The sequence below is a fragment of the Fusarium proliferatum genome (assembly GCF_900067095.1).
Source record: "Fusarium proliferatum ET1 genome assembly, contig: FPRO_scaffold003, whole genome shotgun sequence".
Lineage (NCBI taxonomy): Eukaryota > Fungi > Ascomycota > Sordariomycetes > Hypocreales > Nectriaceae > Fusarium > Fusarium proliferatum.
In genome coordinates, this window is record NW_022194792.1 from 2,945,918 (window position 1) to 2,973,554 (window position 27,637).

At 49.0% G+C, this 27,637-nt stretch overlaps 9 protein-coding genes across 9 annotated transcripts; 4 read left to right on the forward strand and 5 right to left on the reverse strand.

The window, feature by feature from the left end:
* Window positions 1–615: 615 nt before the first annotated feature.
* Window positions 616–4,623, forward strand: FPRO_06086 (putative P-Type ATPase related to neomycin resistance protein; the record flags this gene model as incomplete). Its single annotated transcript, XM_031229041.1, has 3 exons — window positions 616–3,999; window positions 4,048–4,457; window positions 4,506–4,623. 3 exons carry the CDS (start codon window positions 616–618, stop codon window positions 4,621–4,623), a joined length of 3,912 nt encoding a protein of 1,303 aa, XP_031079316.1.
* Window positions 4,624–4,793: 170 nt separating this feature from the next.
* FPRO_06085 (uncharacterized protein) lies at window positions 4,794–6,107 on the reverse strand (the record flags this gene model as incomplete). The annotated part of the gene is made up of 1 exon (XM_031229042.1): window positions 4,794–6,107. One exon carries the CDS (start codon window positions 6,105–6,107, stop codon window positions 4,794–4,796), a length of 1,314 nt encoding a protein of 437 aa, XP_031079317.1.
* Window positions 6,108–6,502: 395 nt separating this feature from the next.
* Window positions 6,503–7,619, reverse strand: FPRO_06084 (uncharacterized protein; the record flags this gene model as incomplete). The annotated part of the gene is made up of 2 exons (XM_031229043.1): window positions 6,503–7,213; window positions 7,260–7,619. The coding sequence occupies 2 exons, from the start codon at window positions 7,617–7,619 to the stop codon at window positions 6,503–6,505; spliced, it is 1,071 nt and encodes a 356-aa protein (XP_031079318.1).
* Window positions 7,620–8,124: 505 nt separating this feature from the next.
* On the reverse strand, window positions 8,125–10,478 carry FPRO_06083 (putative AVT3-involved in amino acid efflux from the vacuole; the record flags this gene model as incomplete). The annotated part of the gene is made up of 2 exons (XM_031229044.1): window positions 8,125–8,307; window positions 8,361–10,478. 2 exons carry the CDS (start codon window positions 10,476–10,478, stop codon window positions 8,125–8,127), a joined length of 2,301 nt encoding a protein of 766 aa, XP_031079319.1.
* Window positions 10,479–12,807: 2,329 nt separating this feature from the next.
* On the forward strand, window positions 12,808–16,980 carry FPRO_06082 (uncharacterized protein; the record flags this gene model as incomplete). The annotated part of the gene is made up of 4 exons (XM_031229045.1): window positions 12,808–13,048; window positions 13,101–13,635; window positions 13,692–15,157; window positions 15,203–16,980. The coding sequence occupies 4 exons, from the start codon at window positions 12,808–12,810 to the stop codon at window positions 16,978–16,980; spliced, it is 4,020 nt and encodes a 1,339-aa protein (XP_031079320.1).
* Window positions 16,981–18,234: 1,254 nt separating this feature from the next.
* FPRO_06081 (uncharacterized protein) lies at window positions 18,235–19,839 on the forward strand (the record flags this gene model as incomplete). Its single annotated transcript, XM_031229046.1, has 1 exon — window positions 18,235–19,839. One exon carries the CDS (start codon window positions 18,235–18,237, stop codon window positions 19,837–19,839), a length of 1,605 nt encoding a protein of 534 aa, XP_031079321.1.
* A 207-nt stretch (window positions 19,840–20,046) lies between these two features.
* On the reverse strand, window positions 20,047–21,162 carry FPRO_06080 (uncharacterized protein; the record flags this gene model as incomplete). Its single annotated transcript, XM_031229047.1, has 1 exon — window positions 20,047–21,162. One exon carries the CDS (start codon window positions 21,160–21,162, stop codon window positions 20,047–20,049), a length of 1,116 nt encoding a protein of 371 aa, XP_031079322.1.
* Window positions 21,163–21,607: 445 nt separating this feature from the next.
* FPRO_06079 (uncharacterized protein) lies at window positions 21,608–21,972 on the forward strand (the record flags this gene model as incomplete). The annotated part of the gene is made up of 2 exons (XM_031229048.1): window positions 21,608–21,734; window positions 21,785–21,972. 2 exons carry the CDS (start codon window positions 21,608–21,610, stop codon window positions 21,970–21,972), a joined length of 315 nt encoding a protein of 104 aa, XP_031079323.1.
* A 3,480-nt stretch (window positions 21,973–25,452) lies between these two features.
* On the reverse strand, window positions 25,453–27,224 carry FPRO_06078 (uncharacterized protein; the record flags this gene model as incomplete). Its single annotated transcript, XM_031229049.1, has 2 exons — window positions 25,453–26,904; window positions 26,952–27,224. The coding sequence occupies 2 exons, from the start codon at window positions 27,222–27,224 to the stop codon at window positions 25,453–25,455; spliced, it is 1,725 nt and encodes a 574-aa protein (XP_031079324.1).
* Between the last annotated feature and the right edge of the window lie 413 nt (window positions 27,225–27,637).

Consider the following 27,637-nt stretch of genomic DNA (forward strand, 5'->3'; position numbering starts at 1 on the left):
TACATGTGAAATACCTGGAAGGAGGCTAACTTATAGCTGTATAGGAGGTATCTATGAGAACCAGCCTCTGTAAATGGTAGCGGGACACTTTTAAAGGTGACGCCCCCCCCCCCCCAAAGGACGCTTGGCAATAGCGTAGGCTACGACAATACAAATGATACAGCACCCGGTCTTGAAATGATCTGTCCCTTGTGAGCCAAGACACGAGTCACCATTTCGCAACAAACATCAAGTGTCCCAAACGAAATTCAATTCGGCCTCTATTCGATTGCTGCTAGCATTCATCAACATCAAGTTCGCCGGACGGACATTGAACGCGTAGATCACTTTGCGACTTCGACCCTGAAATGCGATACAGATAAGAGCTCCTAAAGATTCGACGGCCCTCAACAGTATACAACCGAAAGAACAAAGACGATCACCGAATTCCCCGACAAGGGACACGAGGGAGGAAAGTCTTACAACCAGAAAAGCACGACTACGAAAAGAACCGTAAACGTCCTCACATCACCGCCGCAGCATGTCTGAGCAGCACCGCTAGCTCCCATCCTCCATTCTTCACCTATAACACAGCACCTTTTCTATTCCTCCTCATCGTCAGGAGCTTAGCCAGGAATGCCGCCCTCACCACGATATCGAGCTTCCGACCCACCCGACTCTCCCGCGAATGACTCCGATTCCGACCTTGATCTAGATATTCAGGAGCTCGACCCAATATCAACTACTCCAGCTCCAAGGGATAGCGAGCGCCCTTCAACCGAGCCACAGACATCGCGGATAGCGCTGCGAAATTTGCGCATGGGTGGAGTGCGGCGAGCTGGAAAGAGGAATCGCGGGTATGGCGACCTCGGCCAGGACAGGGACGGAAACGATGAGCATTCTCAAACATTATTAGGGGAACATAACAGCAGTGCATCTCGATGGTCGGAAGGAAGCGGCTACAATGAGGATGATCAACCACTGCTAGGGGGCCAGCCTTCGCAAAGCCGGAAGTCCATGAACTCGGATCGAGTATCTTCACGGTTACGATTCCCTAGTTTCATGTCGGGCTCGAAGAAACCAGAACCGAGCGATGCCGATGACCAAGAAGACGACGACCCATCCTCCTCTCGACATGTGGCCGTGGGATCGACTCAACCTGTGCGATTTCCAAACAACATCATCTCAAATGCCAAGTACACAGCCTTGACATTCCTCCCTATAACCCTCTATAACGAATTCTCGTTCTTCTTCAACATGTACTTCCTTCTCGTGGCACTGTCGCAGGCGATACCCGCCCTGAGAATTGGCTACCTGTTAACGTACATTGCACCATTGGCGTTTGTACTCTGTATTACCATGGGAAAGGAGGCCTTCGATGATATTGCCAGACGGCGAAGAGACACTGAAGCGAATTCAGAAGAGTACAGCATTCTGGTTTTTCAGGATGCCGACTCCAATCTAGCCCCTGTACGCCAAAGAAAACTGCTCAAGTCTGAAGTGTTACAGAAACACTCTAGGAAGAAGTCAAAGGGGGCCCGAGAGAACTTGTCAGACATTTTGGAGGAAGACGACGTCGAGGCACCCCCGCCATCCTCACGGGTTGTCGAAGTCAGCCGCAAGTCAAAAGACTTGAAAGTTGGCGATGTTCTCAAACTTACAAAGGGTCAACGTGTACCTGCAGATGTTGTCATATTGAAATGCTTCACTTCCGAGGCACCAGCCCCTGCACCGATTCCCGAAGAACCAGCAGAGGAGGATACCTTGTTGGCGTTCGACGGTGAAGAGCCTCAAGCAAAGGGCAAACAACCCGCAGAAGCGGCATCAGAGCAAGAGACTGAAAGCGGACCAGGAGGGGAGACTTTCATTAGGACCGATCAGTTGGATGGTGAGACGGATTGGAAGCTCAGACTTGCTTCACCACTCACACAAAATCTACCAACGGAGGAGTTTGTTCGTCTGCGCGTCACCGGTGGAAAGCCAGACAGGAAGGTAAACGAGTTTCTGGGCACAATTGAGCTGGTAGAATCTCGAAAGGATGCACTGGCGCACCATGCGACAGTACAAGACTCTGACGCTTCCCACACGGCTGCTCTGTCGATAGATAACACAGCATGGGCCAATACTGTCATCGCCTCGCAAGCCACGACACTAGCCGTCATCATGTACACAGGTCCTCAGACGCGGTCTGCTCTATCGACAGCCCCCTCACGTTCCAAGACCGGCCTACTTGAATACGAGATCAACTCTTTGACTAAAATCTTGTGCGCCTTGACATTGGCTCTTTCCATCATCCTTGTCGCCCTCGAGGGTTTCGGAAACACCAAAGACAATGTGTGGTACGTCAAGATCATGCGATTTTTGGTTTTGTTCTCTACCATTGTCCCCATCAGCCTGCGCGTGAACCTGGACATGGGCAAGAGCGCATATTCCTGGTTTATACAACGTGATCCTGGCATGCCTGGAGCAGTTGTTCGAACAAGTACTATACCTGAAGATCTCGGCCGAATCGAATACCTGCTCAGCGACAAGACTGGTACATTAACCCAAAATGAGATGGAAATGAAGAAAATTCACGTTGGTACTGTGTCTTATGCCAACGAGGCAATGGACGAAGTGTCAACGTATGTTAAACAAGGCTTCTACATCCCGCCCTCTGCAGACGCTGCTGCCCAAAACATGCTTATCACTCCGTCATCCACATACTCTAGCACTACAACTATGGGCACGACGCGTACAAGACGAGAGATTGGCACGCGAGTTCGAGATGTAGTTCTGGCACTCGCCCTTTGCCATAATGTTACACCTACTGTGGACATTGAGGATGGCAAAGAGGTTACTGGATATCAAGCATCATCTCCAGACGAAATCGCCATCGTCAAGTGGACAGAATCAGTCGGCCTGAGACTTGTGTACCGAGATCGCAAGAGTATGGTTTTGGAATACACGAACAGCAAGAGACCTGTGGTTCGCGTGCGAATCCTTGACGTTTTCCCTTTTACTTCCGAAGGCAAACGAATGGGTATCATCGTCCACTTCCACGAAGACGTCAAGGTGAAGAACCCGAGTCTCTCTACTGGCGAAATCTGGTTCTTCCAGAAGGGTGCTGATACCGTCATGAGCTCCATCGTTGCAGCGAACGATTGGCTCGACGAGGAGACCGCCAATATGGCGCGCGAAGGCTTACGTACGCTGGTGGTTGGTCGCAAGAAGCTCTCATACGATCAGTACAAGGAGTTCTCGGCTCGCCATCAAGAAGCATCGCTTTCGATCAGTGGGCGTGATGCTGGCATGCAGCGGGTGGTTTCGCACTACCTGGAACATGATCTGGAACTAATTGGCGTGACTGGTGTCGAGGACAAGCTGCAGAAGGACGTAAAACCCTCTCTAGAGCTCCTCCGCAATGCTGGTATCAAGATTTGGATGTTGACTGGTGACAAGGTCGAGACAGCCAGATGTGTTGCTGTCAGCTCCAAACTGGTGGCTCGCGGTCAGTACATCTATACAGTTTCCAAGCTCAAGAAGAAGGATAACGCCCAGGAACATCTTGACTTCCTCCGAAGCAAGACAGACGCTTGTCTCCTGGTAGATGGCGAAAGTCTGGCTCTCTTTCTGACACATTTCCGTCTTGAGTTCATCTCCATCGCCGTCCAGCTGCCCACCGTTGTTGCTTGCCGTTGTTCGCCGAACCAAAAGGCCGAAGTTGCCAAACTGATCCGCGAGTACACTAAAAAGCGCGTATGCTGTATCGGCGATGGTGGCAACGATGTCTCAATGATCCAAGCTGCTGATGTTGGTGTTGGTATTGTTGGCAAGGAAGGCCGACAGGCTAGTTTGGCGGCAGACTTTTCGATTGAGCAATTTTGTCATCTGGTCAAGCTATTGGTCTGGCATGGCCGTAACAGTTACAAGCGAAGTGCTAAGCTCGCACAGTTTGTTATTCACCGTGGTTTGATCATTGCTGTGTGCCAGACTATGTATAGTATTGCTATCAAGTTTGAGCCTGAGGGTCTATACAAGGTAAGCCGAGGAGCTCTTTTCTCTGTTCGTGACAACTAACGATTGCAGGATTGGCTACTTGTCGGCTATGCTACTGTATACACTGCAGCCCCTGTGTTGTCACTTGTGTTAGATAAGGATGTGGACGAGAACCTTGCCAACCTCTACCCCGAGCTCTATAAGGAACTCACTTCTGGACGATCTCTATCGTACAGAACTTTCTTTGTTTGGGTCTTTGTATCCATTTACCAAGGCGGCATGATTCAGGGCTTGTCGCAGATTCTCACTGAAGTCGATGGGCCCAAGATGGTTGCTGTCAGTTATACCGTTCTAGTGCTCAACGAACTTCTCATGGTGGCCATTGAGATCACTACATGGCATCCCATTATGATCATTAGTATCATCGGCACTTTCGTCTTGTATATCGGCTCCATACCTTTCTTAGGTGGATACTTTGACCTTCAGTTCTTGATAACATGGTAAGTCGTCCTTGATTTGCTGGGCCATATGTACTAACATCTGCTCAGGGGATTTGTCTGGCGTGTACTAGCCATTGGTGCAGTTTCATTGATCCCGCCATACGCGGGCAAGTTGATTAGGAGGACAATGAAGCCTCCGTCGTATAGGAAGGTTCAGAGCCACTAGAGGAACATGCCATGGGTTTGGAGTCTAGTGTTGGCGTTGGGTTATCACGTAGAAGGCATCATTGTTACATAGTATTCCATGTTTTATTTGTACCCAATAAATGATGTATACCCCTCTTTATGAGTGCTTTGAACTATAATACAGTATATGAGACTATCCTTACAGTGATTTTACATCTTGAGGACCAGCCAATCTCTTGCCAGGAGAGGGTTCTGTTTTTGCAGATAACCAGCTACACCAGAAATCGGACCTTGAGTCTGCTGGCCACCTAACCATATCTTGGGCCCAGCATAGTGCTCAATGAAACCGTCGGGGCCAGAGACGATAAACAAGTTTTTCCCGGGGGTAGTGCCTTCGGAAGACTTGCACACACAACCAGGCCCGTCAGAGAGGGCGAATTCGGAGGCGTAAACATGCATTGATTGATCGTGGAATCGACAACCTGCATTGAATGAAGCGACAGTTCCAGGCGATGCTGCAATGGCATCCCTAATATCCTTCTCCTGGAAGCGAGTTCCCTCTTCGTCAACAACGACCTGTATCCTGAGACGATCACCATAGGTCATCTTGAGGTCTTGTAAGCGCTTTGTGACGGGGCTAGGGTTCTCAACCTCAGTGCCTAATGGAGTGGGCTTCTTTTCTTGCCAAAACTTCCACGATGATTGCCGAGGAGGAGCACTTTTTTGAACCTCTTCTCTCTTCCTCACTGCCCAGAGGAGGTCAACACTTGACTCTTCGCTCGCTTCCAAGACAGCCTTCGCTGCTTGTATACCAGGCACTACGCCCGTACCACCGGCAAGGAAGACAAGACGAGAATGCTCACCCAATCGCTCCGCTAGTTCAAAGCCAACGTGTGGACCACGCAGGAAAACATCTTCTCCAACCTGTCTTCGACCTAGGTAGTTGGACATTTCACCATCGCCAACAGTCCGGATATAAAACCGGAGCGAACCATCTGTAGGATCCTCCGTAGATAGTGGAGGCAGAGGTGTATAATGCCGAGAAATTTGTACCTCAGGTTGCTTGAACTCCACAGACCAGAGAGGATAGCTCCAGCGGTTATCTGAAGGTGTCAGGTATGGTAGAGAAGGGTTTGGTGTGCGTGGGACTGCGGTGATGACGAATGAGGTTGGTGAGATGGCCTCGCGAGTTGTGATGCCGTAGGGAACAAAGGTTATCTCGTTGAGAGTGTTGGGTCGAGACGGCGGCGTGATAAGATAGTAGCCGCCACTGACAAGAATAATTCCAGCCACTATTAAAGAGGGGAAGACCCGTGATTGAAGAGATGTAGAAAAGTCTGGTTTTTGAGAAGCGTGTTGCTGAGATGGTGATGAAGTTGAGAGGCTCCGTGATAAGATTCTTGGAGACTGCGTCTTAGCTATTGACAAACGGCTCTGAAAATGAGCATAGTTTGTGAGAATTAGTCGGTTATGGATGACAGATCGCGATGAACTTGTGAGTATCCTTGGCGTGGCTCTTATCATATTGGTTGGTGGTGAGTGCACCAGTTTCGATCACAGAGTTTTTCAGTCGTCTTCTTGAGCTATCACATCCAGAATGAAACCGCCTGAGGTCAAAGCAGACTAAATAAGGCAAATATACTCGGACGTACGAGTTGGTATTTGCGGTCCCGTTCTTTCCAGTATCTTCAGAAGGTCCTTGAGTTCATGGTCACCAAAAATTGAAGCTGGAATTACTAGATCAAGGTCACGTGAATCACTTGAATCACCTCAACATGTATACATAGCCGTCATGACTGAATACATTTCGTAAATAGGTAGCGCGTGGTAATGATTTATAATTCCATACTTCTATTGAAGAGTGTATTGTTCATGTTTCGCGACCTTGGGGTATCTAACCATCTATCAATACAGATATCTTACATCCTCAACATCTTATGCTCAGCATCAATACCTCCTCTAAACATATCCGCAACCACATTTCCCTTCAGAATAGTCTCTTTTACGATACCTTCCACATTCTTTGGATCAACTCTTCCGTACCAAATTCCACATCCAGCCAAAGGATGAGGCTCATTGCCCATCTTCAGGTCTGGAGGGAGATAAATGATGACGTTGCCAGCAAACTTATGACCCCCGATATGACTGATCAAACCAACTCTAGCTGTAGTCTTGCCTCGACCAGTCTCTCCCTGTATTCTTTGTTTGTCGCCGAGATTGACTTGCACGGGTCCATACAAAACGTCAAAACCCTCCATTTCCAACTTGTCCTCGAACTCAGTTTGCAGAACAGGCGCCATGATACCGCATCTAGCATCACGGCCTGTATGTCCACATATCAAGACCAAAACATCGCGAACATCTTGAACGCCTGGTAGAAGTCCCTGGTACCCTTCTTTGCGGGTCAAGCGATCCCGATGTATAGGTGAGAGACCTTCATGTGCAGGGTGAAGCTTCTTGGGGAGAAGAAAACCCTTTGCTAGTGCTTCTACACTATCAAACGATACCCGCGGTAGAAAAGGGACGTATTTGAAGCTTGGGACTAAATATACGGACGTGGTCTGAACCTCAGGACGTGGTGAAACAGAGCTTGGAAACGACGAGTTGAGAACAGAGACATTATGAAAAGGCTATGTTGATCAGTACATAATCCATATATAATAAGAGAGCACCAACATCGCTGTAAGTCCCTCCACGTCCAAATAACTCTTTCAGATCTGCAGCGAGGCAATCGCCGCCATTATCATCCTCTATTCTCGATGGCCAATCTGCATTTCCTGTACACACTAGTACATGCTCTGCATACCCAGCAATTGCGCCTTTGAGAGGCCCCTCACGGTCCAGAGGAAGATCCTCTGGCATAGCAGGAGTAGCTGCGCATCCGCATGTCGGCTCCGGACATGTTGCGACGGTCTGAAAGGGCGGAGGAGGCGGAGGTCGAGTCTGCCGTGTCTGTTGAGCAAAAGTTCGCCTGGATGTTGATGACAAGCTGAAGAGACAGCGTCTCGTCAAGCTTATTGACGGCCGGAGAGACATGACAAAATATCTGAGACGAGTTGTGGCTCTTGAACGAGACCTCGCATTTATTCTGGTGACACCTCCAATAACCCGAATATCACGGCCCGGTGTTTTGCTATAGACATACATCATCATTTTCGCCTCGGTCTCCGAGATTCATGTAGAATCCCCCACTTTCCGGTCGAGCCGACCCCCCACGTGTCCAAGCCGAATCATGGATAGACAATTGATAATATCAACCAAATCACGAGCCACGAATCAACAACTGCCAAGCAATATAGTTGAATATGCTGTCTTACACGATGTATAATGAAACTCGAAACCAAACGGCTAAAACCTTCAACTCCCATCACCCATTCCCAAATGCTACATACAATCTATCCAATAAGGTAACACCACAATGCAAGCTACAATATGCAATGGATCCTCAACTGACACACGGATATAGCAAGCCTTGCGGCCGTCAAACCTCTCCAACTCATGCTCGCACACCTATTACACCAACTGTACATGAGTCTTTGACTCAGAACCCAATCATTGTTCCCTTCTCGTCACAGTATCCAGGATGCTTAGGTTCCGCAGTGGCCCAACTCATCGCAGTAAGTGTGGTAGCGTACGCCATTGCGATGAATCCAAAGATACAGAGCAGGATGTCGGCCACCTTCCAAAACTTCGTGCGGGCAATCGCCTTATAATGAAGCATAGGCTAGAAGAAACAGTCAGTATTGTACACCAAATCTTTCGACATTGTTGACTTACAGGATAGATAAAGACAAGCGGAATGCAGGCAAAGTTACCGACGAGAGCAACAAACTTGTCCAGATGGTCGGCACCGAGCCAAGCAATGGCAGCGCAAAGCATCACCACGAAGAAACGGAAGACATTCTTCTGCCACTTGACCCAAGGATTATACTTGCCACTTCGAGTGAAAAGCTCTGTTTCAGCGATACGAATGGCAGGGAAGATCTGCAATGGTGTAGAAAGCAGAATGGCAACAGAGTACAAGAACTGAACTCCGTTGACCATCTTGTTGTCCTGAGGCAAGTTGAGCAAGACAACAGTTTCTGTGTGAGAACCGTAGGCAGCATAAGAGATGGCACCCATGCCAATGAAGAGGACTGTGATGATAATCATAACGATAAGAAGAACCCGAGGAAACTTTTGAGGGTGTCTCATCGATTCCTGAACAGGAATAATAAGACCAATGCCTTCAAAGGTGAAAATCGCAGTTCCAATGAACAAGGTCCAGTCCTTCTTGTTGAACATGATGATATCGGAGATACCGTTTGCGTTGAGAGTTAGAATATCGTAGTACAGAAGGTAACCCAGGCCAATCAAAATAAAGGCATCCGCGACTAGAGCAGTAAATGCCAGCTTTCCAATATCTCTTAGAAGAGCAAATGGCAGGAAGATGAGCATCTGGATAAGAATGAGCCATTGGATACTGATCGAGGACTTGCAGTCGGAGACAGCCCTGACAAAGGCCTGCAAATTGGCGGCAGTGAATACGGTGTAAGCAGCAACGAAACCAATCTGGCTGATGACAATAGAGGCCAAAATAAGGGTGCGCATATGCTTTCCGTAAAGTGCACCACCCAAATCACCAAAAGAGCCTCCAACCTTGAGCTGTGTTTGTACGAGAAGCACAAAGCAGTAGTAGCTCAGAGCGGCAACGCCAAAGAGAATCAGGTTGCTGAAGAGCATGCCTCCGTTGAGATAGGCTCGAGGAAGGAAGAGGACACCGGTACCGACAAAGGACTTGAGAAGCAGCAAGGCCGCGTTCATGGGGCTATTGTTTCCAGTGCCACCACGGACCTTGCGCTTGCGTCTGCGTCTTGAAGGTGTCAACAAGGCACTATCCTCCATAGGCTCCCGCTCGTCGTCGGAGTTGTACTCGTCTGTGTCTTCTCCGGATGAGAAGTACTCGTTCGGTCCTAAGTCTTCGTCATCCTCCTCCAGCTCCTCACCAGCGAAGTGGCCATAAATCGTCAAAAATTCGAGGAAGCTAGAGGTGAATAATCTTTGCTGACCCGGCGCAGGAGAGGCGTGGCCGTCCTCAGGATGACCATGAGGACCAGGGCTTTGGACGTTGCGACGGAGATGGTTTCTTCGGAAGCCACCGGGCACCTTTATCGAGTTGATGTCAAGTACTTCCGCCTCGGGCTCAGGCCGTCCCAAATCGAAACTCTTGCTGCGGTTGTACTTGGCTCTCGCTTCTGCCTGTTCGGTCCACTTGTAGATACCTCGAGTCACATCACCTCCCTGCAACTTCAGGCTGGAAAACTCGTCCTCGCCCAGTCCGGCACCGCCGATTTCGGCTGGCTGCTTGCCCTTCGAATTACCTTGAATCGATGACTCTTCTGAACCTGGATTCTCATCCGAGGGTTGGACTAGATGACGCTTGACAATCTCAGGATCTTCATAAGGTGCACTGGTGCCCAGCGCATTTTGTGACCGTGAATTGAAAGATCCATAGTTGGTCGGCGTGCCCGAATTTCGACCGCCGAGCAGAGGAGACTGTGAGCGAATCGGGGGAGTAGCAACGCGAGCTGCGGGAGTGCCATGTCGCGGAGGAGACTGGCCTAGAGAGTTGGAGAGTGCAGCGGCGAGAGCAGATACACCAGGTCCTTGAGCGCTGGTCCCGCTCCCAGGCAACTGGGACAAATCCTCGAGATTCTCGGCACGTGGAGCTGCATCAGGTCGTGGCGAGCCTCCCCTGGGAGGTGTAGTTCCAAGTAGTTGTGACGGGATGGGAGAAGCAAGACGCGCTGTCAAATCGGCTCGAGGGACCGAAGCCGAAATCGATCGAGGTCGGAAGCTCGAGGGCGAAGCAGACCTGGGAGGCTGTTCGGATGGGATTCTCGAAGGAGAAGCCATTCTTTAGTTCGATTGAAGGTGTGAGAAGCCTTATCGCATAGTCTGAGCGGTGTTGACAGCAGTTTTGAATCGCGAGCAGCGGTAATGACGCAGTAGGCAGATGGATGACTGGCGGGCCTAGTAATATTGATAAGATAGTTGAAGAAGCAAAGAAGTCAACAAAAAGAATGACGACAAAGAATGATGACCAAAACAGTATCGGGAACAAAGGTTATATGGATATGTCACGCTTGGTCGGGTGACAGAGTCAATTGAGAGGTATCGGAATTTCTTGTTGGAGTGAAGAAGAAGCGTGAGATAAGGGCTTAGCCAAGCCGTAGCTTACAGGCGAAGGCTATGACTACAGGCTACTGCCTAGGTATGCCCAGGCTGGTAGTTGCCCTGAACGGTGAAGCTCAGATGCAGGGAAGCCCAGTCTCCGGGGTCTGGTGACCTACTGAGTAAGGGCAGCTGCCGAGCCAGGCTAGGCTAATAGTGGAGGTATTGGTTATAGGCTCCACGCGTTGAAAAGGTCAATACTTAGCAATACTAATGGTAGCTACAAGTGTATGGAAAGATGCCTTGTACATGATTGTTATTAACGTACATATGATATGGTAAGGTATTTAAATACCAAGTATTTAGCTTATATAAGCTGTGACAAGTGTCTAATTACTCATCCCGAGTCTACACTGGATGTCATATCATGACTTCCATGTCTGCCGTCGAGTATTCTAGGTATGGACTTATGGACTCATCCAGAGCCAGTGGATATCGGCAAGTAAAATGCTTTGAAAGAAAATCCAACCGTTGGCCTGCAACCTTATCTCTAGGGTTGCACTGTATGTACCTACCAAATCGGGGGTCGTAATATTGACCGAGTCAAATACCTTGGGACGTTGATGAGTAACGTTTCAGAAGGATTTGTTTACAAGCATTGATCTCTTATCCGCACATGTTTTATTGCGGCAAAACATGCCTGTCACGGCCACTAATTTCGATACTACTTGTTCTCTGTTCAGAATATTTACGGTGAAGCCACGTCCCTGAAAACACTGAACCATGACCTCGAATTATATCAACCCTATTACACGAATCTGTTCAATCTTGGCTGTGCGGCCCCACCATAATAATCGATGTGCGTTACCCGTCACTTGGGGCACGTTTATGCTGTCACGCTCAGTGGGGGCGTCACGACCCTTAAGAGTCGAGTCAGATGAATGAGGCGCATGTCGACATGTGAATAGATATCTTCTATATGTCTCACATCAGAGATCTCGATCTCTGATCTTGGTTTTTGTGCTTTACCAGCATCAGGTCTCGTCTTTCTCTCTGGCCATACGGCGAAACGGCGAACAAAGGTAACATTCAAAACCTCGGCAACAAAAGCACCGACAGAAGCTTGAATTTCAGGGTGGATTTCCTTCGGCATGGCCTACGTCATTTGGTACCACCTACAGCGCCTATCGCGATACGAAGCTGCACCTTGTCGTTCAGTATGAGCTCCAGCATAAACAAGCCACGCCAGCTTCCGGGAGCAGGAAACCTTGGGACCTTGACCCTAGTTAAGTGATGAAAAGACTTTGGTAAGTTATCATAAGTAAGGAGAGTCTCTGTGGGGTTTATTTTGTCACTTAGGATCAAAATCTCAAGTTTTACTGCCTTCCATCCCAGCTCTTGCACATGATCCGACCTCCCCACAGACAGAGTCATAAAGACGACTATCACCCTGGAGAGATCCATATAGCTCTGAGCAACACTACTGGATTCTACTGGCCTCTAACCGCTGAAATGCAGGTTTTAGCGGGGAATGTCCAGCACCCGTGGACCCTTGGAACCACCTCAAACACCAACATTAGCAGCACTGTAGTCCCCTGCTGACCCGTCTAGTTCCTCCAAACTTCCATACCTTTCCTGCTGTAACTGCGATGGAGGCCCAAGAATGCCCTCCCTTGAGGCTATTGTGGCGTCCTTGATTGGTGATGATCTCCAAACCGACATGGACGTTTTTGCCCGGGTTGCCGAACAACGGCCCTTGTATTATCCACTCACAACCACACTAAACACACCCAATATGCAACACGCGGGAGGCTTCAGCTTGGAATTCTCTTGGCAAGCATAGGATTGACGACCGATTACCCAATTGCTCAGTGGTCCTTGAACAATAGAATACACCATAACATCATTGTTTCCCAGGCCTCTCCCCTCTTTCAAAAGCCTCATTCTTCTGTGCTTTGTTCCACCGCGCGGTTCTTCACCGTCTCATACTTGCTCATGTGGGCCGGGCCAGTGCTCGCTACTACTGACCCCTCGTCTGTCTCTCTGGCTGACTTGCTCTCTGGACTGCATCATGACAACACCTCAACAGTCAGATATCAAGGGAGTCGACAATGGGGGAGAACGACAACGAAATAGCATAGCCGAGTCCCATGGCGGACGAGGATCAGTATCAGTCACCATGGAGCCACGGCACAACAAGTTGGGCAGCATCTCGGGCGTATACATCCCTGTTTTTCTCAATATCATGAGCATTCTCATGTTTTTGCGATTCGGTCAAATCATTGGAAAAATCGGCTTCGTGGGGATCCTCGGTAAGCTTCTCTCTCATACGAGGCCTTTCATAAATCTTAACAAAGACTCCAGGACTTCTAGTCACAGCTTACTCCATTGACTTATTGACAACGCTTTCTCTATCGGCCATCGCATCCAATGGAGAAGTCAAAGGTGGTGGTGCATACTACCTTATCTCACGGTCTCTGGGACCAGAGTTTGGTGGTTCCATCGGAATCCTCTTCTATCTTGCTCAAGTTCTCAACGCAAGCATGAACGTTGTTGGTCTTATTGACTGTGTTAGACTGAATCTCGGCGCGGCTTTCCCCTCAGGTTACTGGACTGGCTATGGCCTCCAAACAGCGGCCCTGTTGCTTTGTACTGGTCTTTGTTTCCTAGGATCTGCAACTTTCTCGAGAGCCTCCAATGCTCTGCTTGCTATCCTGAGCTTGGCCATCGTCAGCATCCCGGTCTCTGCTGTCTTCAAGGCCCCCTTCCATGATAGGGATCTCGGGATTCATTTCACCGGACCTAGTCTTGATACCCTGACCGACAACTTCCTTCCTCACAGTGGACCCCAATTCAAAGGCCTTGAAACGTTTCGTGATCTGTTTGGCATTCTCTTTCCGTACGACCCTTACCAATCTGTGTGTGTATAATGAGCTCGTACTGATAACAAGACAGTGCTACCTCAGGAATCTTTGCGGGGGCATCCATGTCTGGAGACCTAAAAGACCCAAGTAGATCGATTCCTCATGGAACGCTCTGGGCAATGCTGACGACTTTCATCATCTACTTTGTCGTAATCCTTTCACTGGCTGCTAGCACAACCCACACATCTTTCCTGGCCAACGACAATGTCATCCCTCTCGTCAACCTCTCCCAACCTGTCATCCTCGCTGGAGAATGTGCAGTCACCTTCTTCTCCGCTCTCATGGGCCTGATCGGTGCCTCCAAGCTGTTCCAAGCTTTTGCAAGGGATAAGCTTCTTCCAGGCCTCGGCTTCTTCAGCAAGGGCACGAAACATGGTGACGAACCCATTTACGCTTTGCTTCTGACTTATGTCATTGCGCAATTGGCACTCTTCGCCGATCTCAACCAGATCGCTACCTTTATCTCTATGGGATATCAGATGACTTTCTTCGTCATGAATTTAGCTTGCTTCCTTCTCAAAGTCGGGTCAGCCCCTAACTTCAGGCCAAGCTTCAAGTTCTTCACCTGGCAAACTGCCTTCCTTGCGGGCATCTTGTCAGGCTTTGCTATGTTCTTCATCGATGAGACTTATGCCGCTATCGCAATTACAGTGCTTGTGTTGCTGTTCCTCCTCATTCATTACCTCAGCCCTCCTAAGCACTGGGGCGATGTCAGCCAAAACCTGATCTATCATCAAGTAAGGAAGTATTTGCTACGCTTGAGACCAGAACACATCAAATTCTGGAGACCGCACATCATATTACTTATCAACAACCCTCGCAGGCAGACCAGGTTGATCCAGTTTTGTAACTCACTCAAAAAGGGGTCGCTTTACATTCTTGGCCATGTCATTGTGACCGACGACTTCAACTCAGGGGTTCATGAAGCTCGGCTTCAACAGCATGCCTGGACAAAATACATCAATGAGTTCTCCAAGATCAAGGCTTTTGTGCAACTAACGATGTCCCCCACCATTACTTGGGGTATCCGCAATCTGATACTATCAGCCGGCCTCGGTGGAATGCGCCCTAACATTGCTGTGCTTGGGTTTTACAACATGGAGGAACTGCGGAAATCAAACCCGAAGCTACGCGTACCTGATGTTCCCGTATCTTTGTCCAGTCAAATGCGGCGGCCCGCTAGGTCAAATGGCAAAGCTCCCGAGAGGCCTCGGAGGCGACGGGGTGACACGTCGGCGAGACTCATGGAGGGCATCCTACCAACAGACGTTATTCGCACCGAGAATATGATGTCTCCAAAAGAGTATCTGACTATACTTGAGGACCTTGCGTTGCGATATCGACTTAATATTGCAGTGGGGTGTGGCTTTGAATCACTCGAGACACCAAGAAAAGACGGAACCAACACCAAAAAGTACATCGACCTGTGGCCTATCCAGATGTCTGCCGAGGTTACTTCTGACGGAAAGAGTTTGCTGACCACCAACTTTGATACATGTAAGGTCAATCTCTTGTGAAGACAGCACAAGCTAACATTAGTAGACACGCTCATTTTGCAGCTCGGACATATTCTTCACAGTGTGCAACTCTGGAAGCATGTTTATACACTTCGGGTCATGGTGTTTGTGGAATATGAGAGTGAGGTCAACGAAGAGCATGCTCGAGTTCTGGCACTTCTTGAAAAATTAAGAATTGACGCAGAGGTCAAAGTATTTTGCTTGGCATCAGGCAGTCTAAATACCTACGATCTCATCGTCAATGGGATAGGTAGCGATATCGATTGGGAGATCGTCGTCAACGATACACTCCGCAACGAAGAATGGTGGGATGATGTTCAGATGTTCCGAGGCCGATCAGATAACATGACATCAACCCAGGAGCTGGATCAGCTGGAGCACATATATGATACGATATCTGGGAGGCCCGGTTTGTATAACCCTCATGAGGAAATATACGATCGCCGACGTGCTAGCACGACGGATGTTCCCGAATTACCAAGACGGCCGGCTATCCGGATGCTTTCAAAGATGGGGGTTAGTATGGGAATTCACACACACCATCTCCCAGACGGTGCATTAGATGAAACGGATAACGAGGATGACGAGGCAGAAGACTCGCAAGCAGAACTTCTCGATGACGAAGAAATGGGGTACAGTTCTATACTAGGCCATGACTCGATTGACGAAACAAACATCGGCCCGAGTGATGCAGCTCGTCAGCCATTGTTGGCGAGTGGAGATTCTCACGATGAGGATGGCAGAGTGCGTGGTGACTTCTGGGAAAGCTTTGGCCGAAGGCCCAAGTCCGACACAGCTGGAGATACGGTCGGGACGAGTACGTCGTACGGTACAATGTCATCGTCTGCGACAGTAAAGGGAGTTGGCGCTGGCGTCGGTGGAGTCCAAACATCACAGTCGGCATCAGCATCAGCCTCTCAAGTTGCACCAGAGTCATCGGCAACACAGGCGAACCAACGACCGCATGGAGACGGCACAGACTCTGCCACGGCAAAGTTTCCCCCTCTTGTCTCGCGAGACTCGCTAGGACCTTCGGCAGCCTTCAGTCGTGTGCGCCCTCCAAGCCCTACGCGAGAAGACACTGTACGCCCGTATCGCAGCGGCGCGTCAACGCCAGGAAGACCCAATCTTTCCAGGCAGTCCTCGGCCGTGAAGTTCTCCAGCCGCCCGGTCCCGGAAACAAAGATCGTGGCCTCGGAAGCAGAGGGGTCCACGATAAGCTTTGCGCCGCCCTCTAGCACCGAATCTGAGACTCCCAAGGCCGGACCGTATCGACCGAGTTATTCGCGGCAATCGTCGCTAGGAAAGTTCCCGAATAGGTCCCGGTCTGGCGGTCAAGTGTTGGCCGGCGAGGAGAGCAGAAAAGTCAGTTTCGCGGAACAGTCTGACTGCGAGCCATACTCAACGCATCATTCTCGATTCCATTCGCGGCGGAATTCTCGAGGATCTACACAAGGAGGGGGCGAATCCTATGACCAAATTCCAGAAATGCTTGAAAGATACAGATTAAGTTCACATCTAGAGGAGGAAGGTCAAAATTCGGGTTACACGCCGCAGGGATTGGAGCTCTCTTTCAACGAGCTTCCAAGCAGGGCGCAGCATCTCATTGTGAACGAATTGATGCGTCAGCATTCCAAGGAGACTGCAGTTCTTCTCAGCACGCTGCCAATCCCTTCGGAGGGCACTTGCTTGGATGAAGCTTCTACTATACAGTATCTGTCCGATGTCGAGGTTCTGTGCAACGAGCTGCCACCAACGTTGTTAGTTCTTAGCAACAACATGACAGTAACTGTCAACCTATAGTCGATCGCTTAATCAAACAATCAATGAATTAATCAATTACAAAGCCGCAATATTTCCATGATTGACAGCTAGCATGGATGACCCATGTAGAGGGCCCAATTAAGGCTACTGTACTGAGGGAAATACAGTTACCACACTTGGTTGACGACATGGAGGGTCTAAGGTCTCTAAAAGATGGCGTAAGCCGAGTCATGACCAACAATGGCAACAAAGGACGGCAATGATTACTAGCCAGGAACAGCCTTGCAAAGACCATGTCAGGCACAGGAACCGAGGGACAGGACAAGATAGTGGGAGCTAACAGCTGAACAAGTCTGTCGATATAGTTTTTGTGAATTCTTGCACGAGGTTTTGGATTTCAGGGGCAAGATTGACTGGAATGGTCTCTGAGGTTCTGGATATATCGGGTAGTGAGTGGATAAGATGGGCGCTTTTTTTGGTGGCTTGCGGCCATGAATCATGGGCCATGTGGCTCTATGTCACCTCTCAGTCTCAATCTCTGTCAGCCGTCACTGAGAAAGAATCATGAGAGGGGAATTTAGTTTCAGCTTTCATTGTGTGCTTGCGTCTTTATGCTCGGGCTCTCTTGCGGCCTCTCTCTGGGGAGTGGTTGGTGATTTTAAGATTTGGAGCACTTTTGGTGTTACCCAAACTGCATTGCATTCTTGGAAGACAAACTCTCCTCTTTGTACCAAGCCGTACGTACCTTTCCCGTCCCTGTGCCGTGTGTCTGACACCACCTTTGACGCCTTGAAGTGTCCTATTTAGTTACTGCAGAAGCCAAAAGGTTGAGTTGCCCCCGCACAATGACACTACCTGTTGTCATCGGAGCCTCCGAGCCGCCAAAGGTAACAAGAGGCGCATACTAGAGATGACTAGGCCATCTAACAAGGTTTGAATTTCTCTTTACCACGAGAAACTCTATTCCGTCTCCCAACCTCAGTTCAGTTCAGTTCCGCTCTGTTCCCCAGAGCTCTATACCCACTGAAGATATCCTCCGAGGGGGGGCTTGTCTTGTAAGACCCAGGACCCGTCCCGTCTATCACTCACTTACATTCCAGTCAAACAGCCTGACACCACTCAGCTCTGTCAAAAAAGGGGATCCCAGAGACATTTCCTTATAACGGAGGCTGGGGCTGGGATATCCAATCTGCTAAAACCAGGTTTTCTGGGGAATTCTCTTTCCTGGCCTGTGAGACATTGTGCTTCGAGTCAGGCTACTCTACTCTTCTTCACCAAGCCAACCTCTTCACGATGCCTTCTTGGACTTCCAACAACGATGATAAGATGAGCAGCTGGCGGGACCAGCTCTCGCCCCGTAACCTGAGTTTTCGGGGCTTTAGAAGAGCTTCGGAGTCTGTGGCAAAAACAACCCCTTCAACCAGTAAAGATTTCACCATGTTGCACTATCCGGACCGACCTGCGAGGAGGATCACAGAGGCCGATATTCCCAGCGATGAAGAGTGTAAAAAGTCTCTTATTAATATGAGAAAGGCTTCTTTCGTGGAGCAAATACACCGAAGACACGAAGTTCAGCATCAGAAACAGTTATCTCCTGTGCGAGAACCGGCGCAAGAGGAGCTTTCAGCATTGAGACCGCCTCAGCATGATCTATCTCGAATAATACAGCCACAACCACAACCACCAACAGAACAGCCTCGGACAGTTCAACCACAGACCGCGCAGCCTCGAATAATACAGGCACCAGCAGAACAACCACGACTAGAGCATCCTCGAGCACAGCAGCCGTTGCGATTAACTTTTGGGCCGTTTAATGGGCAGTTCCGGTCTGCCTTTGGACCACTTACACCCGCTGAAGAGGAGCCATGCCCGTTAGAAAAGGTCAACACCATTGAGTCTACAGCAACAGCAACACCGCAAGTTCCCCAACCTTCTGTGGACATTCGAAAAAGCCTCTTAGTTGTTGATGATTTAAATATTGCAAGAGAGCCCTCGCCTTCTGCAGTCATCAGCGAAGCCAAGACCATTAAACTCGAACGAGTAGACAACCACGTTACACCCGGCGTCTCGCCAATCTCATCACCACGACCAAGCGATGCTTCGACATCAGCAAGGCCTAGACGAAAACAATCAGTTCAAATGGTCGCTATTCGTCGATCATCGCAAGATTCTCAGAAGCGCAAGCAGTCTGTTCACACAGTCGTTGTGCGACGGCCTTCCAAGCCAACCGCAGATGCCCTCAACTCCCATCCTGTCCACGCATCTTCTACACAAGTCCATGTTCGACAAGACAGTGCTTCGGACCCAATGTGTCGGGTGTGTCACAATGGAATCGCTGAGACGTCTGGGACTTGTTCAAGCTGTGAAAATGACTCCATCACGGCCACGCCGGTCGAAATCAGTCCCAACTTCTCTCGGCTTCATCACAAACCAACTGTCAAGAAGTACAACCGTCCACCTCCTCTGATTCCTCAGTCTCTGGACGGTATCGCCAAGCTTCATCGCCCCTCTGCTTCTCTCACCTCTGATCCCGAAGTGAATTCACTGTCACCACCGGCTTCACCAACATCGCATTGCAGCAGTCCGGCTGAGACCGTCAAGACAGTGGCGACGGGTCCTTCGGTTCCTCCGACCCCAATGTCGGCCCTCTCGACGCCTGAAGTATTCAAGCGCTTTCAAGAAGAGGTTGAATCAAGAGCCAAGGCAGATGATAGTCCTTCATTCGATGATCCATGGACGATCAAGTCCAAGACTCCCGAGGATGATGTCTACGAAGATGATTGGGCGGATTATTATTTTGATGAGCAAAATTTCAACGACGACAAAGTCACTAATGGGCCGGTGCCTGGTGCCAACTTTGTTCCGAGTCCTGTCAATCCAGGTCCTGGGTGGATATAAAGCCTTATAAGAGATTGCCAGTAAAGGATTGTATCATGTATGTATTCAAAATGTCAGGTAGCGGGTTTGGCTTTCTATATCCTGGTCAAATAGCGGCAAGCGTTCTTTCAATTCAATCATGAATCTATGCTTCATAACCATCTCTTTCGTCTCGTCGTGACATTTTTTCATCTGATCCCATCTCAACTTTTAAGTCTATGTTCTAGTCTATAGAATTTTTGTAACTGTCAAATCGCTTGAGTCTCCACCCTCTAATTCTATCAATCCACCAGCTTCAATTCTCTTCTTCCACTTGTTGCTCTCATATCGCGCAAAAATTATCGTCATGCGCAGTGTGACATCGCTGCTCGAGTCATGCTCCCGCAGTGATTCCGCAACAGGTGTGAACGTCCAGCGGCCAAATGCCCAGTTGAGGATATATCGGCCGGAGGCGCTTGGCTCTGGTGGGGGAATATCGGGGTCGGAGTTTGTGGGCGTTGATGAGAGTGAGATAAGGGCTTTGATGCGGTAGGCTTCGTCTTTGGGGGCGGAGGAGAGGAAGACAGTGAGCTTTTCGGTCGAAACTCGTGCCGAAGGATCGGCTTTCAGGACAACTGACAAAACCTCGACTTCGCTTTGGTGGTTGTGAGAATGGCCGTTTGTTGTGCCGTTGGAGTGGTCGTGACTGTGGCCATTGGTCTTTTCAACATCTGCCTCTGTCAACTCCTTCGCCAAACCACCATCCACGCCAAAGATCAAGTCCATCGACACTTTGCCCTTGTCGCTCTTGACCTTGGCAACGTCAACTTCCAGGTCGCCGACTCGGTCGAGGCATTCGTCGTATCGCAGCATGCTGACATTCTCCCACTTGTTGAAGACAATGAGATCGGTGTAGCGCGCTTGAATGCGTGCCGTGTAGCTAGTGTCCTCATAACCCTTCCAGTTCTCGACATCAATGACGCTGATGACACCGTCGAGGATGTACTTCCCGGACTCACGCGCAAGGCGGTTGACTTCGAGAGCGAGGGTCGCGGGAAAAGCCGAGCCGCTGGTTTCAATAACGATTCGATCGGGTGTGACGGTCTTTTCTAGTTCTTCGAGCGCGGGGCCGAGTTGGCCGACGAGGTTGCAACAGATGCAGCCGTTGAGGAGTTCCTGGACGCCCGAAATGGCAGAGTTGGCGGCGAGTTGTGAGTCGACTGCGAGATCGCCGAATTCGTTCTTGAGAAGCGCAAGCTTATAGTCTGGGTTCTGGGCGCGAAGTTGAGGGATCAGGTTCAGGATCAGTGTCGTTTTACCTGATCCCAAAAACCCTGTAACGATAGTGATAGGAATTGGCGCCATCTTTGCTGTACTTTCACCAGAATCGAGGTTGAAAATAGCACCTATAGAAAAAAGGGAACGGCGTCAAGGTTTTGTTCCTGATAAAATACCTCTTTAGCGGAACAAACAAATGTGAATTGTTGGGTGATCATCAGCCCATCCATTCAGAACGGTCCGATAAGATAGACTTTTGAATCGTTATCGGGCCTTATCGGAACGACCCCGCCAACTGCAACTTGACGTCACTTTATAGAGGGCGACAAGCTGAAAGACTGGACTAACGTAAGGTTTCACAGGGTGTATTGAGGATTTGCGCCATTGCGTATGCCAATGCTGGGGATAAAGATGGAAGAACAAGGAAATGGGGTAGGGATACACAATATTTACGTGCATCCTTCGCTCGTCTAGATCTTCATCGGAGCATCAGCCTTCAACAGGAAACTCATCCGCCTAAAACGAAACAAAAATGGCTTCTCAAGAATCAGGCCAGAACAACAACGTCCAAGACGAGAGCTTCAAAGAGCAGCTGGACAAGGCTGCGGACAGCACTCGTGAACTAGAGAATCAGAAACCAAATCCTATTATCGAGAAGAGTAAGCTCTACCAAGCTCTCTACATATAATAAATTGCTGACTTGTTGCAGTTACAGAATATGTCCCAGCTGCAGCCAAGATCCTGCCAGCTCGTCAGAGCCCGCCCAAAGAGGAAGACAAGTCACCAGGACCACCAGAACGACCGCATCACGATGACAAAATCGAAGACTTTGTAAGGGATCAGCACAGAAGTCAGGGCGTTGATGGTATTCTGGGCGATTCTCCCAACCATGAGTGATGGGATTATTCGCAACTTATGGGGATATTAGGGTTGTATAATAGGGCGTTTGCATACAACATAATGAATTCATGATTCACGTGTCTTGAAGTCGAGTTTGACGTGAAGCCAGTGCAGTGCGACTTGTGAAGGTGTCTTGGAATGGACGCTACTAGGTAGCTTGACTGCTCGGAACACGATCCAGTAACGGCCTTGAGCCTAATGAGCTTAGTCCCTACAGAAGGCAAAACTCGCTTAAGTCTTGGTCTGCAGGAACGAAGTCGAGACACAGGCTCCATAGTCGCTTCTCGAGACCCGAGCCTGTATAGCGACGGCAATTCACGATGCGGAAATTTTGATAGACATCTGTCAAATCCGCATGAGCAGCACGCATTTAGGCGCTATCACACAGCTTATTATCAGCAGCGTGAAATTTACTACAAAATCCTTTTCAGGATGATGGAATGTCCCCCCTTCTTGGCATTACACCGCCTACAGACATCGTTGCGAACAACGACCTGACGGAGAATTTCCTATATCCAAGGGTTATAATCTACTGAGCGTTTCCCGCAATGGGAAAGGCAACGCGACACCGTGGGAGGTGACCCAGAGGTCGGGTGAAGGTCGTGGCGGCTCAGAAAACATTAAAAAAATGCTTTTTGATCTAAGGAGCAAAAGTAAAAGAGATCGGGAAAAGTGCGAGTTTATATACCCCAAGATTTTCTGGGTGGGGCTGCCGTTTCGGTTAGTCAGCACAGGTTTCTACCAACGGATGCCCTGGTTGGGCGGAATATGGATCTGGGCAAGCGATTACCCTATAACAGGTATTAAACTCAACTGCAATTTTGATACTCAGGACATTGATACAGGCAACATACATCTAAATAAGCCAAATGCACAATGACCAGAGCTTGTCATCTCAGATATACCGGAGTTGGCCTACGACAAACTTATATATTCTCTTTGTAATGTATATGATCAAGCACCAATACGCAATTCCAACTTTAACTAAAACGCATCCTCCGACACCGTCAACCTTCTCAAAAGGAACTCAAAGCACAGTTGGAAATCTTGCTGTGACATACCGTCAGTTCGATGGTGATATGGAGTCGAGTATGGAATTCATGCACTGGGGTAGTGGTGGCCCGGAAGTCGAGATCGACTGTCAGGATAGGGTGGTATACGTTCAAATAGTTCATGGCTCCGTTCAACATCTGAGGAAATGACCTTCTCCGGTTAGTTAGAAGTCTCACAATACAATCAGACAGAAACATACCCGCAATGTTCATACAGTCTCCTGGCCTCTTCTGCCTTCCATATGTGGAAAACACCAAGACACACATGGGAGGTTGATGAGAGCACCTACAGGTGCAATTAGGATTGCCACATGTATGCTATGTCGGCTTTGGGGGTCCCGGGACACATTCTTTACCTTTATGAGTCTTTAGATGATCATCGCGAGAGTTAAAACGAACGTATTCTTCATCGCCTGAATGGTTCTTGACGTGAAGCCACCGACCAGTGTAGTTGTTGCTGCTTTTGCCGCAATATGGTGTTGTTGTTGTGGGGAACGTTCCTCGTCACGATGCCTCATGAAGCGACCATAGTAACGACTGCGATGAGTAAAGTAATCGTCTCCAGAGTGATAGAAACGCCTCAGATGGTTACTGTAGTCATGACCGCAGTTAGGATTGCCCAAGGTTCTAAAGTCTGGCACTGGAGGCTGTGTGACTAATTCCTCTGCCCGCTAATGTTTCTTCAAGTGAATATAACAAACTCCGCGACGGTGGTATTCTCATCGCCACTGGCCCAAGAACCAGACCTAATGGCCTGTCAAGTTGCCGCTATTCCTGTCGCAATTCGGGTTACCGCAGCTTTTGAAATCTGGTTGCAGTTGTCTCGGGGTATGGTCATAGCCATAATTCCTGTAATATTGATAGCAGCTTTTGCAGCATAGAAGATCGAAACTGCCATTGGCATCCGCCGCGCCTTGGATAAAACAGAAAATCCTTTGCAAGGTAATTGTTGCTGTCCTTGGCCCAGGGAAGGTTACTGCAGGTCTTTTCTGGCACACCAAGACCTTTAGGGAGATCGGCCTCGGGGAACAAGAAGATATAAGACTTTAGAAGAGGATGCTAAAATAAACTTAGTAAAGATTCCCCTAATCTTAGGCTAAATCACCTAAGTCTTTTCGTCATTTAGGATCGAGGTCCTGAGCTTTCTTTCCTCCCCTAGATCGGGTAACTGACGCAGTCTCACACAAAGACCACAACTCAAGACCGCCAGTGGCATTAAAACGGTGGTGAGCGATGGATCTTTAGGGGGAGGGGAGTCAAGCTCGAAGTCCTTCTGTAATCCTCCGGGAACTTCTAGAACCAAGAGCATCCAAATTCGGTCGTAGACAAGGCAGCGACGGATGATTGTTTCGTATCTTCCACAGATCTCGAAAATCCAGGATAGGAGTCAAGGTGACTCTGACAACTTGAGTTGCTACAACGGCCAATAGTGTTTGAGAATCGTGGACCTATTGAGTCATTGATAGGAGCGCGATTGTCAAGACCAGCAGATTTGGTTGCATTTGCTCATAGACTTTCGGAATCCCATTGATAAGGGCAAGAGGAGCACTGAGATTGACAAGCAGAACATTCGAGTTTGCCTTCTCCTTCGTCATAGTTATCGACGGTGTCATCCTCGTTCCACTCGTCGTACTTGGTCAGCCTATAATTATCACACCTAAAGCATCGAATGCCTTTTGCGTAACCATATAAAAATGCGTTTTCTGGGATCGCAATGCCGTAGGCATCATTATAACATTTGCGGGGGCTCCCATTAGCGAATCATTGCTTGTTTACTGCTGAGTGACGATTCTCACGTAGCCTTCCATTGGGAATACCCTCGCGTGTAGGAAGAGTTCCTTCCTTTGTGTGGCGTCTAACACAAGGTAAGCAGTATCGAGGTTCAAGAGGGTCAGTCTTAAACAGAGGGAGCAGACGACGTGCTTTGATTTCGCTTGGGATGGCAATCCTCGTTGATTTCCCACTGTTCATTGGCGCATCAGTATGTCTGGATTGCAGAACTAGGACACCCCTGAAATAGTAGCCAGGCACGATTCAGCCTGAAGTTGCTGAGCTCAGGTAATCCTAGTCCGTCTTGAAGATGTACATCAAAGGTGAGTGAAACACCGGATCAATAGGCACATAGATGAAAACCAACAGAGGCTCTAATGTATCATTAGAGCCTCGCAGGGTATGAGGTACCTAGGAAAGACCTACCTAAGTGGTATCCTGGTCTCGGTACAGAGTCAGTCAAGCGTGCCACATTTCGCCAATTGGCAGATGCCTTGAAAGCTGCAGAAGCCAATGGCCATTTTAACCTCGTTGCTTTGCTTCTCAAAAGGGGTTAAGGAAGATTTCGGTCTCCATATTGGAGTATAGTTCTAGCTAAGTGCGGCATCAATATAGAAATATGGACTAAGAACGGAATAATAGCATTCCCAGTGATCTATGGTTTCCTAAGCCCCTTACCCAACAACTCTTTCCCAACTTCTGATATGAGCTTTTCATCTGGGAATTTGGACTTTTTGCCAAGGATGTTGTCTCCTGCACCAACTGTCTGAAGCAGATCGGGGAGATCACCATCAAGTGGTGTACCATAAACCAAGTGACCCAAAGCGAGAAGCATTCCATGCAACGCCTCTGCTGACTTCTCTTCCAAAGCTATAGCCTCGACTACTGACGCAGCAAGCTCGATCTCGTCATCCCCTGAAAGAGTAGCTTTTGACTCTTGTCTTGCCCGGCGATTTGCCACTGACAAGTTGAAGAGAAGGGAAGAACCAGCGACTCGCACGTTATTATGACTCTCGTCAAGGAAGCTCGAAGAGATGAGAAGAATGACAGAAGCACGTAACGAGTTATCTCGCATGATTTCGTCGGAAAATAGGGGTGTTGAGAAGAAGTTGCAGGCCATCTGGAGCGTGACCAGGCGAAGGGCATAAGGGCATCCTGATTGTTGATTGACAAAGTCCAGCACAGTCCGGACTGTCTCATGGTTCTTTTCTTCGGCAAAGTATCCACTGACTCTAGGATCCGAAAGAGCACATCTGAATAAGTCAATGATAGTGAAAAGAATATCAATGGGAAGTGTCGTGACCGAATCCCTGACAAGGCTCGACAGGTGGTTCATCTCAGGAATGACTGCACTTGAAGGACCATCCTTCACCCGATCCTCAAGGTATTTCTTGAGAGCTTGTACCTCTGGCTTCCTAGCAACTTCGTCACCCATCTTAACCAGGAGTTTGTCCAGCGGAGGGACCTTTGCGTAGAGAACAGGCTTCGCATTGGAACTAGCCAAGGTCGGTAGCCGGAGTCTCTCATGAGGATGAACGGGATGTGCCATTTGCACTAGGAGCTGGACATTTCCTCGAAGAGCAGCTGGATCAGCCCCTGACCACCTATTTTCCTCCTCACCACGCAGAAATGTCACGATGGTTGGTGTCGCCCTGATGGAATATCGGCTTCCAATTTCGTGGGCCTGGGGCTGTGCAATGTCGACCTTGATCAGTGAGGCTTTCTCCCCAACTTCTTCCGCAAGTTCGTCATAAATTGGGTAGAGGAGCTTGCAAGGTGGGCATGTCGCTGAGGTAAAGAAGACGACCGCACATGAATTCTTTGCCCCGTTCATCAACCGATCGAACTCGGCAGAATTGGAAACAATCTTGACGCCATGTTTTGGAGCACTTGGCGTCTGAGCGCTCTGCTGGAGTCCGAGGATAGAACCATTCTGTCTCCCGGCATTGATCCCTTGAGTGAGCTGAGGAAGAAGCATACGGCCCATGGGTGAGTCGAGAACAGCCTGTGGCATTTTGACAATGTGCTCTGGAATACCCTTTCCTAATAGGAAGTTTGCGAATGAATCGCTGAAATTATTACAGTTGTGATGAAAGAGGTCATAGGCCTGTGGATCGTTAGAACAGTGAGCAAAACATGCATTAAGGGCATTACCTCTAGTGTAAAGATCGGCCGTAGAGAGTCTAGAAACTCTTCTATTACGTCCATAGGTAGATTCGTTGTGCCGAGATGGATCTTCTCCAAGGGCTGTCCAAGGTGTGACGAGCCTGGTCTGATTGCGATAATGCCTCCATCATAGACATACTCTCTGCCGTTGAGTTCTATAGAGGTGTGATAGATGGCATCAAGCTGAAAGCCTAGAAGACCCATGGACATCTGGCGTGCCAGGCCTCGTGAGAGGTCATAGACAAAGAGTTGGACGTCCATCTTTTGGCTCTTGGGGGTGAAAGGAATGCGGTTTGCTTGGCTGACGTGGATCGCAGAGATATATTCACGAAAGGTATTTATGGCTTTATAAGGTTTGAGCAGAGCCTTGGGAGTGAGGGTTGTGGTTATTGGGCTGAGCAGGTCGAGTATTAGGATTCTAGGAATTGAAGTGCAAGTCTGAAAGTACTATAGGCAGGCAACATCCATTGCGTCGACCTCACTTGAAACTGGAACATTCTAAAGGCGCTGACGGAGAGAGTTCTACCTAGGAACGAGGCGCAGTTGAGTCTATGTCCTAGAGCCATGGTATAGCCAGAAAATAACAGATCGAGCCAGGACACTTCTGACGAGTATTGAATAGCTAAAGAGCAATAACTATCGTCTCGGCTTCTTTCACGTACTGTTCGAACTTG